The 12,102-nt window shown below is 49.3% G+C and overlaps 7 protein-coding genes across 7 annotated transcripts; 5 read left to right on the forward strand and 2 right to left on the reverse strand.

Moving 5' to 3' along the window:
* Positions 1-207: 207 nt before the first annotated feature.
* N7519_006660 (uncharacterized protein) lies at positions 208-943 on the reverse strand (the record flags this gene model as incomplete). The annotated part of the gene is made up of 2 exons (XM_057293436.1): positions 208-485; positions 559-943. The coding sequence occupies 2 exons, from the start codon at positions 941-943 to the stop codon at positions 208-210; spliced, it is 663 nt and encodes a 220-aa protein (XP_057148247.1).
* Positions 944-1,838: 895 nt separating this feature from the next.
* N7519_006661 (MFS transporter) lies at positions 1,839-3,430 on the forward strand (the record flags this gene model as incomplete). Its single annotated transcript, XM_057293437.1, has 3 exons — positions 1,839-2,008; positions 2,096-2,552; positions 2,609-3,430. The coding sequence occupies 3 exons, from the start codon at positions 1,839-1,841 to the stop codon at positions 3,428-3,430; spliced, it is 1,449 nt and encodes a 482-aa protein (XP_057148248.1).
* Positions 3,431-4,381: 951 nt separating this feature from the next.
* Positions 4,382-5,923, forward strand: N7519_006662 (oxygenase MpaB family protein; the record flags this gene model as incomplete). Its single annotated transcript, XM_057293438.1, has 4 exons — positions 4,382-4,738; positions 4,793-4,821; positions 4,882-5,608; positions 5,663-5,923. 4 exons carry the CDS (start codon positions 4,382-4,384, stop codon positions 5,921-5,923), a joined length of 1,374 nt encoding a protein of 457 aa, XP_057148249.1.
* Positions 5,924-6,332: 409 nt separating this feature from the next.
* On the forward strand, positions 6,333-7,659 carry N7519_006663 (uncharacterized protein; the record flags this gene model as incomplete). The annotated part of the gene is made up of 3 exons (XM_057293439.1): positions 6,333-6,629; positions 6,713-6,943; positions 7,111-7,659. The coding sequence occupies 3 exons, from the start codon at positions 6,333-6,335 to the stop codon at positions 7,657-7,659; spliced, it is 1,077 nt and encodes a 358-aa protein (XP_057148250.1).
* A 226-nt stretch (positions 7,660-7,885) lies between these two features.
* On the forward strand, positions 7,886-8,424 carry N7519_006664 (uncharacterized protein; the record flags this gene model as incomplete). Its single annotated transcript, XM_057293440.1, has 3 exons — positions 7,886-7,915; positions 7,968-8,047; positions 8,277-8,424. 3 exons carry the CDS (start codon positions 7,886-7,888, stop codon positions 8,422-8,424), a joined length of 258 nt encoding a protein of 85 aa, XP_057148251.1.
* A 123-nt stretch (positions 8,425-8,547) lies between these two features.
* N7519_006665 (HpcH/HpaI aldolase family protein) lies at positions 8,548-9,717 on the reverse strand (the record flags this gene model as incomplete). Its single annotated transcript, XM_057293441.1, has 6 exons — positions 8,548-8,702; positions 8,760-8,876; positions 8,931-9,183; positions 9,247-9,375; positions 9,428-9,581; positions 9,653-9,717. 6 exons carry the CDS (start codon positions 9,715-9,717, stop codon positions 8,548-8,550), a joined length of 873 nt encoding a protein of 290 aa, XP_057148252.1.
* A 602-nt stretch (positions 9,718-10,319) lies between these two features.
* On the forward strand, positions 10,320-11,723 carry N7519_006666 (Auxin Efflux Carrier superfamily; the record flags this gene model as incomplete). Its single annotated transcript, XM_057293442.1, has 3 exons — positions 10,320-10,551; positions 10,618-11,582; positions 11,637-11,723. The coding sequence occupies 3 exons, from the start codon at positions 10,320-10,322 to the stop codon at positions 11,721-11,723; spliced, it is 1,284 nt and encodes a 427-aa protein (XP_057148253.1).
* Positions 11,724-12,102: the final 379 nt, after the last annotated feature.

Consider the following 12,102-nt stretch of genomic DNA (forward strand, 5'->3'; position numbering starts at 1 on the left):
ATCTGGTTCATCTCACAAGTTCGATAAGCTGTACTGCATCTACTCTACTCCGCAGTGACCTTGCAACAGCCATGAAAATCAATCCAATAATGTTCGCATTGCAGAAAAAATACATGAAAACCAAAGCTGACTGTCTAGAATAACCCATGATATCTCGTACCCAGGGCCAGCGATGATGATGATGTCTATCCCCGGTCGCAAAAAGTGTCAATAGCTGTCTTCAAGTTCCTCGAGGGCCCCATGCATCATTTGAACGAGATTCCGGAACTCGACCGCAAGATGCTCAGAATGTTGACTGATCAATGACCAGGGTGAAGCAGAGGGGAAAAACGTCCGCAGCTTGATCTTGCAACCATCCGCGGTATCCATGAATTCGTTCAAGATATAGAAGAACTTGTTCCCGCTGTCAAGTTTCGCGACCAAGTACTCCACCATTTCATACTCATCCTCCCGCTGCCGCGCCATCCACTTGGGAAATCTCTCCGCTGCCCATGAGATCAACAAATCGAACCTTGGCCATGTGTCCCCCGATGAGCTCCACCCCGCAGTCTGGCCCACTTCGGGTGGGAGCTCCTGGCGAATGCATAACCACATAGTTCTCTGGGTGCGTGGGGAATATAAACATTCGTGCCATCTCATCGAGGGGCTTGGAGAGCTGCCAGCGCTTGCAGATTGTTCTCAGCTCTGTCGCCGAGACCCCGCTCACTTTCATGAACGTTCTGCATTCTCGGAATTCCCCTCGAGATTCTCGAATCAGCGATTCAAAATAGCGGTTTCCTTCTTCGATTTGGCCCTTGAGAAGGTCCAGCATCGGTGCTTGGAACAATAAGCTTCGCAGGTTGTCGAGAGCGCGGTAGCAAGCTTGGAGCTCGAAATTATCGACATCGGCCCCGGATTTGGATACCCCATTCAGTTTGAACTTGATGGTTGGTCCTGGCTCCATGATTGTTGGTATTCTCTGGCGAACTGGTTTGGACCTTGTGTGGAAACCATTGTCTACGGGCGAAAACCGCAGCCTTTATAGTTTAGCCTAAACACTAACCCTGTCCCTGAGTAAGTCATAAGTCATTTGGAGTGCCAATAGAACATGAAAGAAACAAAAGGTGTTCAGCATACAACCAGAAAGGAGGTTGGGGGTGGGGGGATCAAAGGCAGCGTACAAAGCCATTAGCACAAGTCTTAACAAAGGGTGGCAAAGTTTCGATTCAAACTGAAAACAGTATCACCTAAGTGTTAAGTGCATCCATGAATATGTGAGAAGTTGAACCCATGTGGCACATCCTAGCCCCTGTAGAGTAGGCCAAAGAATAGCAGGATAGGGCTGTATATGATGGGTTAGAGAATGTCTCAAACATTGGAGTGTCAAAGAGGTGCCAAAGATGCAAAGATGCAACAGATGAACACTTCTGAATAATTTCCAATCAACATTTTACACCTAAATTGACGAAAGTGACCGCTTTCGAGCCCAGAAACGCCTTCCATCTATAACTTCGGACGTCGAGCAACCGCGGCGCCAACGTGATCAATCGGTATTTGGTTGGCTAAGGAGGAGGATATAGTCTTGTCTGTTTCTTGTCTCAGTATAACCTGTACTGTGTCTTACCTTAGCGTCTGTTCCCTTCAACTTCATATCAACTGGAGCTAGTCTAGCACAGTTACACTGTCACTCGTTTCACTAGATGTTTCATGGTTTTTCTCTGCTGTTAGCGTGCTCCAGTAGAGTATTTTGAAGCACTCTATATCACAGATATCCACTTCCTCAGAATCCATCAATTTCCTCAGTATCCTGCAACTTTTGCATTCCCGCGAGACGGAAACGAGTTGTGACCTTCCTCAAGATGCCCTTAGACACAGAAACGAGCGCGCTCAACATTCCCGTTGAAACGAAGTCAGGGAAAGGCGATGCTGTTGACTGGAATGGGCCTGACGACCCGGCAAACACCCAGAACTGGAAGAAGGGACTCAAGCTGCGGCATGTGCTCCTTGTTAGCGCCTTCACTCTGTACTCGTAAGAGTTCCTCCCATATCACAGCATCTTTTATCTTTTTATCTACTGGCCTACTATGTGTTAATGATGTCTGACTGAATGATATAGAAATCTTGCCGCAGTCATGTTCGCCCCCGGGGCTGCAGAGCTCGTCGAGGACTTCCACGTCACCAGCCCTATCGTCGCCTCGTTCTCTGTATCCATATACCTTCTGGGCTACGTGTTTGGCCCTTTTCTCCTTCCCTCCATGTCCGAAATATACGGCCGTTTGATCATCTACCATCTCAGCAACGTGGGCTATCTCGCATTCACAATTGGCTGCGCATTAAGCAAAGATACGGCCATGTTTCTGGTATTTTGCTTCATATGTGGCTGTGCCGCCTCCGCTCCGATGGTGGTTGGGGGAGGGACCATTGCAGATCTTTATCCAGCCAGCTTCCGTGGTAAAGCGATGGCTTTATTCGGTCTCGGTCCGCTTCTTGGTCCAGTCATTGGTCCAGTGATAGGCGGCTTCGTTACTGAGTACCTCGGATGGCGGTGGACATTTTGGTTGATCTTAATCCTGGTAAAATGGAAAACGCTCCTGTCATTTGATAATGGCTTAATACGAGCAATATTTAGGCAGGAGTCATCTCCATATTTGCCCTTGTCTTCATGCGGGAGACTTTCGAACCCACTCTCCTCGAGCGCAAGGCGTGTGCTATGCGCAAATCCACGGGCAACAGTCATCTGCGGGCTCGAACCTACACCAAAGACTGTACACCATCCCAGATCCTAGCACGCGCCGCAGTACGACCCCTCAAGATGCTCCTGTCACCCATCGTCCTTCCGCTCTCTCTCTACTGCGCCTTTATGTTCGGCCTTATCTACCTCCTGTTCACTACTTTCCCTGCCGTGTTCAAAACAACGTACCATTTCGCCACCGATATCTCTGGCCTTGCATATCTAGGTCTCGGTGTGGGCATGATCATCAGCATTGGGTTATTTGCCGTTCTCAGCGACAAGCTACTCAAGCAGCCGCGCGAGGGAACTATTGAGCGGCCAGAGCTACGTCTTATCCTTATGATTTGGTCATCGCCCATTGTTCCCATCGGCTTTTTCTGGTACGGATGGAGCGCCGACAAAGTTACCTATTGGATTGTCCCAATCCTGGGCACCATGTTCATTGGCCTCGGTGCCTTTCTGGTCCTCATGCCTGCCCAGCTGTACCTTGTTGATGCATTTGGCTCCGAGGCGGCCGCATCTGCCCTAGCCACGAATACTGTTTTGCGCAGTCTGTTTGGTGCTTTGCTGCCACTTGCAGGACCGCCCATGTATGGCTGTCTGGGTCTTGGTTGGGGAAACAGCCTCTTGGCTTTTATCGGCTTAGCATTTGCTCCTCTTCCGTTCCTCTTTTACAAATACGGCGAGACCCTGAGATCCAAATTTCCTATCACTTTCTGAGCATATGCGAGTTCCCAAAGGGATCTGCCACTTGTGGTCTTTCTCCTCTGTGCGCTTTTGAGGTAATTAGTTTCTGGGCGACGTGCGTGGGGTATACTTCAGGTCAGTGGAAGCGATGTCTGTTGTTGATACGAAGAAGACTTCAGCTGCCTAGAACAACAAGCATAAACATGGTAAGTGCGAATTTCCCAAGCCAACTGCATCTTTTTAGAATAAGTGATTGGAGGCTTTTGCCCAGTAAGAAAGTTGAGCAGGACACGAGAGAATAATATACCACCAGCTAATGTACTTCCACTGTCTGTCTATTTTGCTTCTGATTTTGCGCCGGATATTAGGAATCAGGCTCCCTTTGTTTGGCAGACTGAGCACTTGTTTGCTAGACGCCTCTACAAGGCCCGTTCTCGCGTGATTGAATTGATATAGTTTTTTTGTTCTCTCCCCAGTGCATGGTAGGTAACCTCTAGTAAGATCAAATGTTTTGACTGGCTAGTGTGTGAGACCTTGAAATAGGCCTTGTAGTAACACTCTTAGTTCTCCTGTCCCCTAAAATGACAGTATATTTTGGCGTTGATAGATAACTTCGAGCGAAATGGATGTCTCCCCATAAGCTGAATGCTTCAGTATCCACCTGGACAGGAACTTTGAACCTTATCCATGGATTGAGGGAAAGAGCGTTTTGGGACACTAAACCCCAAAAGGCAAAACTAACCCAAAGTAGTAATCATCGTCCATGGATACAACCTTTAATCCTTGGAAATCCGGGGTCAACGATATTAGTGGCTGAAGTGGTTTCACATGTCATGATGCCCTAACCCCTCCCCGCCGGACCGTGGGCCACGGCAGAATACACATGTCACCTGGATGACTTGAATATATAGAACCATGGGGCTTTTTCTCTTGGATAGGAATACACAAACAGTATTCGATCTACTTGTACTCTGACTTACCACCATGGCGTTGAAGAGCCCCAAGAGCGGAAATAGTACCGAGTGCCACTACTGGGGCTACTCCTTTCATTGGACCGACCTCCACTCCTCTGCCGATGACCTCAAGTCGTTGATATATACCTGTGATTCCCTGGCCGACGAATGTGTGGAGCGCTTGAACAAGATTCCATCCGATGACGGCGCCGATAAACGGCCTTTCAAGAAGGATCTTTATGGTTTATTGAGGGACCATGCGGAGGAGGATCCAAAGCTCAACGAGCTCTGGACTGAGATCAACACAGTTCCAGAGTGGGTTGACTGGAATCAAATCCAACGGGGCCAGGATGTTTTCTTCCGATATGGCCTTCCGATCCTCAACGTCGTGAGTACTTGATGCATAAAGTATGATTTGGGATGTGGACTGACCCTTCCACAGCTCAGCTTTGAAAGTTTACTTGGTGGGATGTAAGAGCATCTTTACCTTTTCTGAAAATGAGTGTCGAACAGGAACTGACCGTTACTTAGGGGAGCAATCCGAGTCGTCGAAACCCTTTCACGAACAGGCGGTTTCGGAGCCAAGGTAGTCCGCCGACGATTACTGGAGACACTTCAGCATATACTTCAGGTCAACAGTTCAGCGGAAGCCATGAAACCAGGCGGAGATGGCCACATCTCATCTGTTCGCGTCCGACTGCTTCATTCATCTGTCCGCAAGAGGATCCTGAGTCTGGTAGACCAGAACCCTGAATACTACGATGTCAACAAGTACGGAACACCGGTAAATGACCTGGACTGCATTGGCACAATCAACACATTTTGCAGCTCGGTGGTATGGCTCGGTCTACCGCGACAAGGCATCTACCCCAGCCAACAAGAGACCGATGACTACATCGCACTGTGGAGGTTAGTTGCATACTATATGGGCACACCGACGGATCCCTTCGAGAACACGGCTAAGGCCCGTGCTATGATGGAGTCGCTTCTTATTTCTGAGATCGATCCCACTGAGACCGGAAAGGTCCTGGCGAAGAATATCATTATTGGTTTGGAGAATACAGCGCCGGCCTTCGCATCCAAGGAATTCATGGAGGCGATGAGTCGACTACTGAATGGAGATCAACTAGCCGATGAGCTTGATATCCCTCGGTCGAATCTATACTATCGGATGTTGATCTGGGGATATTGTTTCTGGGTTATGGCTATTTCATATATCGTACCAAGGATACATTTCTTCGACAGGATTATGATTTCGGTATGTCAAACTGTCCATATTTTGAGGATACTTTCTGACAAAGAATTCTACCAGCTCCGTCGAAAGTACTTCTACAGGCTAATCCTCGATGAGAAGATGGGTCTTGGGGAGGAGTCGCGCTTCGAGTTCAAATATGTGCCTACTCTCACTCGCACCACTCGCCTAGGCCAGCGAAGAAGTACCAAATTTGAAAGACCTGGTATTGAATCTCTGGCGCGTCTGGGTCTCCTCGCGGCTGTTACTGCGGTAGCCACTTTGGGTATGGGATTTGTCTTTGCGGCGAGGATGATCCCTTCGCAGCTCTTCATGGTTTGAGCATGATGTTATGCGTAATTTAGTTCGATAGTTGTTGTACCATTTTGGAAATCAATATGTATAGGGAAGTTCTACGATACCTCAGAGGAGACTCCTATAACAGCAAGTGGTCCCATTGGTCTCAGTCCGGTGATGCAATCAACAAAGAAGATATTGTGAATGACAGCAATAAGAAATCATACCTAGGCAGGTAGATCGGATACCTGACTACATCCATTCACGGAAGTTCTTTATTTCTTCTTTCTTCTCACCTTCACTTCACCTTCACTTCACCTCACTTCCGTAATTCATTCTCCTCTCTGAGCCCCGACCCCAAGGCCAACATATACGGCAAAGTACAGCGACCCAGCATATATAACCGAACTGCGATCGCGCGATATCCCGAATCCCACGCCTGCCACAGTCCTAGATGATTGGTTGGCCATCCTTGACAAGCAGTATAGGGATTGGGCCGAACAGTCCTCCCAACGCGCTGCCGCCCGTTGATTGGGATGATCTATCTACCCAACTCCGAGAGCGCAGGGATACCAAGAAGCCCGTCTTGGTCCAGCATCCGAATGACATGGTTTTGACACTTGGTGATAGGCACGCCATTCTGACCCCCGTGCACAACTTTGTTGGTTTCCATCTGGCTATTGGTCCTTCCAAGTCACCCTTAGCCACTCACCCAACCGGCGCCAACGGTATTTCGATGAAGAAATGGCAAGTTAGATTGAACTCAAACTACGCGAAATGATCTGATGTGCGTCCAGAATGCGTGTCTCTCGTCAAGTCCATTGCGTTTGCTAGCTGCGATTGCCGGCGTACTGCGGGAAGGTCCGATCTGGTGACAGCGAAAGTGCCACTGATGAAAGTGACAGAAAATTGAGCTCTGTGGACCACGCATCCCCCTCTGTCACACCAAAGGCTGGGGACAAGCGCAAGAGCATGGTTGAAAGCGCACCTATGCTGTCAAGCGTATCCGACGTCACTGCTAACATCCGATGTGCCCTCGAAGACTATGACAACACTGCCTTGGCAGTCTGTGACGAGACTGACAGACTGTCCAGCAATCACCTGACTATTTAATCAACTAGGGAGGTTCTGAACACTGAAGCCGCCCGCAGAGTGCTCCAGTTAGTTGATGAAGTGCCAAGTGTTACCAGGGAATATGTGGCGGACTATGCTGAGATCCAAAACTGCATCAGCAACTGTCGGGAACGGGCCGGGTCATTATCACTTGCACTGCTTTTGATTACTACCAAGCTATCACAGTGCTCTCTTCTACTTCTACTGCTTCTTCTTCTGCTTACGGCAAAAGGACTCGTCCTTCTCGCCTCCTCCTGTCTAAACACCGCCCTCCTCCTTCAAAGTCATACCTCGCCGCTTCAATCTCTGGCCGGGATCCCACCACGCCTAGAGAGCCTTGCGTCCGGAAGACTGTACACTACCCCGACGACAAGCCCTCCCTCGAGCGGGTCAATATCATCCCGGCTCGGCCAGATCGGAACCTAAAGGCCTCCTTCAAGAAAGGCCAGGTCGCGGAGACGAAGTCGTTCATCATGTACACTTCGAATCCCTCGGGCTCCAATAGCGGTTTCTCTCCAAGCTCTGAACAGAGAACTGCAAAAAGAGAACTGCAAAATGCAAGCCTGCCCGATAATGACGAGCTTCATTCAGGCCCCAGTGAGGTGATCCGTTCTGACGACCTTCTGCCCGATGAAGATATTAACAGTTCCGAGGACTCCACCAGTTAATACGGGGTTGGAAGAGAATTGTTCCAGGGAGGGACAAGGGAAGATCACCGAGAAATGCCTGTTGATCATAAAGATTACTGACAAATACATGAAGCTTAACGAAGTATGGAGGATAGCTTGTTCAGTCCCAATTGACAGTCCACTATCTTTGTCCTCACGTCAATAAAGCGTCGCGACTATCCAGGTGGTATTTGCTGGCTTAAGCTCGACAAAAGGTGTGTAGTACATGAAAGCGAGCTTCTCGAGCTCGACCGCCGTGAGTTTGCCTCCTGGCCCGATTCGTCCGAGCACTGCCGGGCCTACCACAGCCACCCAATGATCGTTACGGCCGGGAGGTTGAGGACAACCCGGAGGACCTGTTCGAGGATTTGGCCCCCGAGGACGAGGAGTACGAGCCGCCTCGCTCCTAGCAGGAATTGGCACGGCGCGCTCCAAACTGTGACCTGCCACGCATATCCAGGACCTGATAACCTCCGAGAACCTGATCTGGACCGCGAGTACGACTAGGCCCCTCACATGCACCGCAATATGGACCTACATATCCCCCCAGACTACTGAAAGGAGGTTATCTCCGCATACACCGCGCTACTTGAAGCCCGATCTAACGCTTCCCCCAGCACCTTGCAGTCCAAGCAGCGCCAAGTGTTCGACATGATTGCCAAACACTTTTGTCCGTCCCTCTCCACAAGGCCGGGTCCCCTGCTTATCAATATCGATGGCAAGGCTGGGACTGGCAAGTCCCACCTGATCATGCTGCAGTACTAGCTGGTTTGTAGACATTCGTATAGGCCTGTGGCTATGGATTGGTGTGTTTGCGGCAATGCAGCATATAATATAGGATTTATTTCCTGGCTTCTATGTACATAATCAATATAATACCGAGACATTTCAATAACCGTCCCTCTTTCCTTGGACCTTAGAACTACCCTTAGCCTTCTCTAATTCGTTGAGCATTCCATCACCGAACACAGCAACATCAGTGGTGATGGAAACCATATCAAAGCCCTGTTGTATGCGGCGAAGAGCGTCATCACCATCGGAGCCTATAGATAATGAGGTTAGACACAAGCGCAAGGAAGGCCATAGAAGACAACACATACAGAAGATAGCAGCCTTCTTTCCTGCCGATCTCGCAGCATTCAGGACACGCTGGATAGCAGCCTCGTGCTCCTCGCCACCACGGGTGACACGCATCTGCTTAGCAAGGTCGAAGGGTCCTAGAAAGGGAAAAGGTTAGCCAGTCCCATCAAAACAGAAATATCCAATCTCACCAATAAACAAAACATCCAGTCCCTCGACCTTAGCAATCTCCTCTACATTCTCCACACCAGGGCGGGACTCAATCTGCACAATCACCATGACTTCGTTGTGCGTCTTCTCATCATACTCGGCGGGTTTCACACCGGGGAATGAATGCGGCGTGAACATCGGCCCGTATCCACGGACTCCTACAGGTGGGTACTTGCAGTAGCTGACGACCTTGGCAGCATCCTCCTGTTGGGCAGAAAGGTAGAGGTTAGCATTCTAGACATAGTTCCGAGGGAATCAAGAAACTGGCGCAAGCCCGTGGGCTCGGGTGGTACGTACTGCAGAGTGACACATAGGAGTCATGACTCCGTGGGCACCGGCATCAAGGGCACGCTTGATCATCCATTCTTCGGGCCAGGGCACACGGATAATAGGGCTAGCACCCTCGTGACCAACGGCGTTAGTGAGCTGAATATAGGTGTTAATATTCGATCCTCGAGTTCAATTGACTGGGACAAACCTCGTAATAGTGGCTGTCGTTAATCAATCCATGTTCGGCGTCCACTAGGACCCAGCTGAATCCACCTTCGGAGAACTCTGGGCTCCGGCGGAGGATGGTCTTTGCGATGGGGCACTGGGGAGGCTGTAGTAGATATGTTAATTCATTTTCTTCCCTTGTTGGATAGACTTGCTGAATCGAAGAGGGGGAGCTGGTGCTGTCTCCAAATGCGGGGGATAAACATACGTCAACCAGAAGCCGTATGCCACCGGTGTGGTTTCCAGAGCTGAGCGGAGTGAGATGGAAGACATTATTTAAGGCCAGATAAGGCGAGAAGAAGATGTGTAATAGATGAAGAGCAGACGGAGTGTCTTTTTCTTTTTAACGATGTTATTGTTGCGCTGAGGGGACAACTCGGCCTTCCTCCGACCGATTACCCGAGGCCCCCCACATCGATTGAACGGGGAATTTAGTTGAGGTTGTTGGTGTTATATTTGTGGGAAGAGTATTTATAGTATATAGGCTGTAACGCACTGCGTTATCGAGATCTACATGGAATAAACGTGAAGTAGTTGAACCCCCAGATTGGGGAAATAAAGCCAATTAGGGCTATTGTCCCCCTTCATAGAACCCCACGGGGAATTCCCGTGCTCGGTGGTGGACTCCCCCGAAAGCCGAATGTTTTCAAATGAGAATAATATATAATAACTACATATATATATATATATATATAACAGAGGCTTGGATAGCTCGGCTTACACGCAGTGGCATGTTTTCGTATAGCGAAAGAATGTACAACATAGACTTTGCCCAGTCTCTTTGTCACCATGACGTCATGGCTATTAGAATTAAAAGCTCTCTTTTTTTTTTAGACAAGGCATGGCAGCTGAAAGCCTCAGCTACTTGAAGCGAAATGCGCAACGGGGGCTTAGTGACACCCTTCCTGGGTGCGCTACAAGCCTGTGTTTCCGTGCTGTTGACAATGTGCTATGGGTTTGCTGCGCGTCGGCTCCAGTTGATCCACGAGACTACAATCAACGACATGTTGGGATTGGGTGTGAAACTCCTCCTACCAGCACTACTCATTGTGCATCTGGGGGAGCAGCTTCATCTCGGGACAGCGATGAACTATATTCCAGTTATAGGTATACCATGGCGCCCCCTAGTGAACCCAGCATAACTAACTTATCGCGTCTATCTCCCGTAACTAGTCTGGTCAGTCCTTTACACATCTGCATCGATTGCCCTTGGGCATCTCCTATCGCATCTGCTTGGCCTACCTCAATGGGTCACGCCTGCTTTCTCGTTCAACAATACTACATCTCTACCTTTGTTACTTCTTCACTCCCTAGGGAGCGTAGGAAGTCTAAAATTGATCCTGCGCAATGGAGAAACCACATCCTCAGCAATTGACCGTGCTCAGGGTTACTTCCTTGTCTGCGGTGTGATCAGCAAGACCATCGCATACATCGTCGGACCGAAGATGTTACAAGATCGTGGAGACAGTATTAGTACTTTAGAGGAGCGACACCGTACCGCAAGCATGGCGGAGGACGAGCAACTCACCGAAGAAACCTCCCTACTCCCGGAGCGCGCCCAACAAGCCCGAACATCAGCCAGGAACCTGATCCGGCAGTCGACGCACTGGCTGGGCTCATTATTCCCCCGCAGAGTCAAGCAGGAACTCCTCGCACCTTTCGAGTCCCCATTCGCGGACGTGGCAATAATCTGCGCTATTCTCGGCACGGTGCTGGGACTAGTCCCCTCATTGCACCGAGCATTCTTCTTTGACGAGGAAGATGGCGGGATATTCAATGCGTGGCTGACTGCCAGTGTCAGTAACCTCGGCGCGCTCTTTACAACGCTGCAGATCTTCATGGTTGGGTGTAAACTTGGAATCACGTTCGAGCGGATGGTTGCAGAAGGGCATTCTGGTCGGATCCCTGTCAACGCTATCACAACTATCTTTCTTGTTCGTTTGGTGCTCTGGCCGGCGCTGAGTATTTCATTGATTTACGGACTGGCTAAGCGGACTCGTCTTCTTGGTGATGATCCCATGCTCTGGTTCAGTATGATGCTCATGCCTGCGGGTCCACCGGCGTTGGTGATTTCCGGGTTGGCGGAATTGGCGCAGGCGTCTGAGGAGGAAAAGATGGTTATTGCGAAGACATTGACGGTATGTAGTGGTGGTATCGCGAACAGAAAAATACGTTTTGCTAACTACGTCTAGATTATGTATGCATTGTCGCCATTTGTATGTTTCAGTATCACGGGAGCGCTTAAAGCTTCCGAGGCAGTGTTAAAAGAGAAAGGATAAGGTCTACATGTCACGGAAAAGACTTTAAATTGTTGATTCGAGAGATCAATTATATCCCTAGAAGCTTTGATCCATTTTGTTTTTGATGATCCAAAAACAAAATCGATTTCATCAAATCATCACCATATCATCATCCACCTTGCAAAGAGAGTGTAGTATTCGAATTCGGGAGTCGAGGAGAGAGATCATTTACTTCTAAAATTAGATAAGCTGGGTTAGCCTTTGCACCTGGAACATCCTACAGGTATCACATACTCCGCAGCCCTTGCAGTCACACTTGTCGCCACAAGAGCAGCTCTGGGCACCGCCGTCACAGTTGCAATCAGATCCGCAGCCACAACCCATGATGAAAGATGTAGAATAAGTGGAGTAATATAGT

Source organism: Penicillium mononematosum (assembly GCF_028829835.1).
Source record: "Penicillium mononematosum strain IBT 11891 chromosome Unknown utg000003l:1.0-8172316.0:1.0-8177699.0, whole genome shotgun sequence".
Lineage (NCBI taxonomy): Eukaryota > Fungi > Ascomycota > Eurotiomycetes > Eurotiales > Aspergillaceae > Penicillium > Penicillium mononematosum.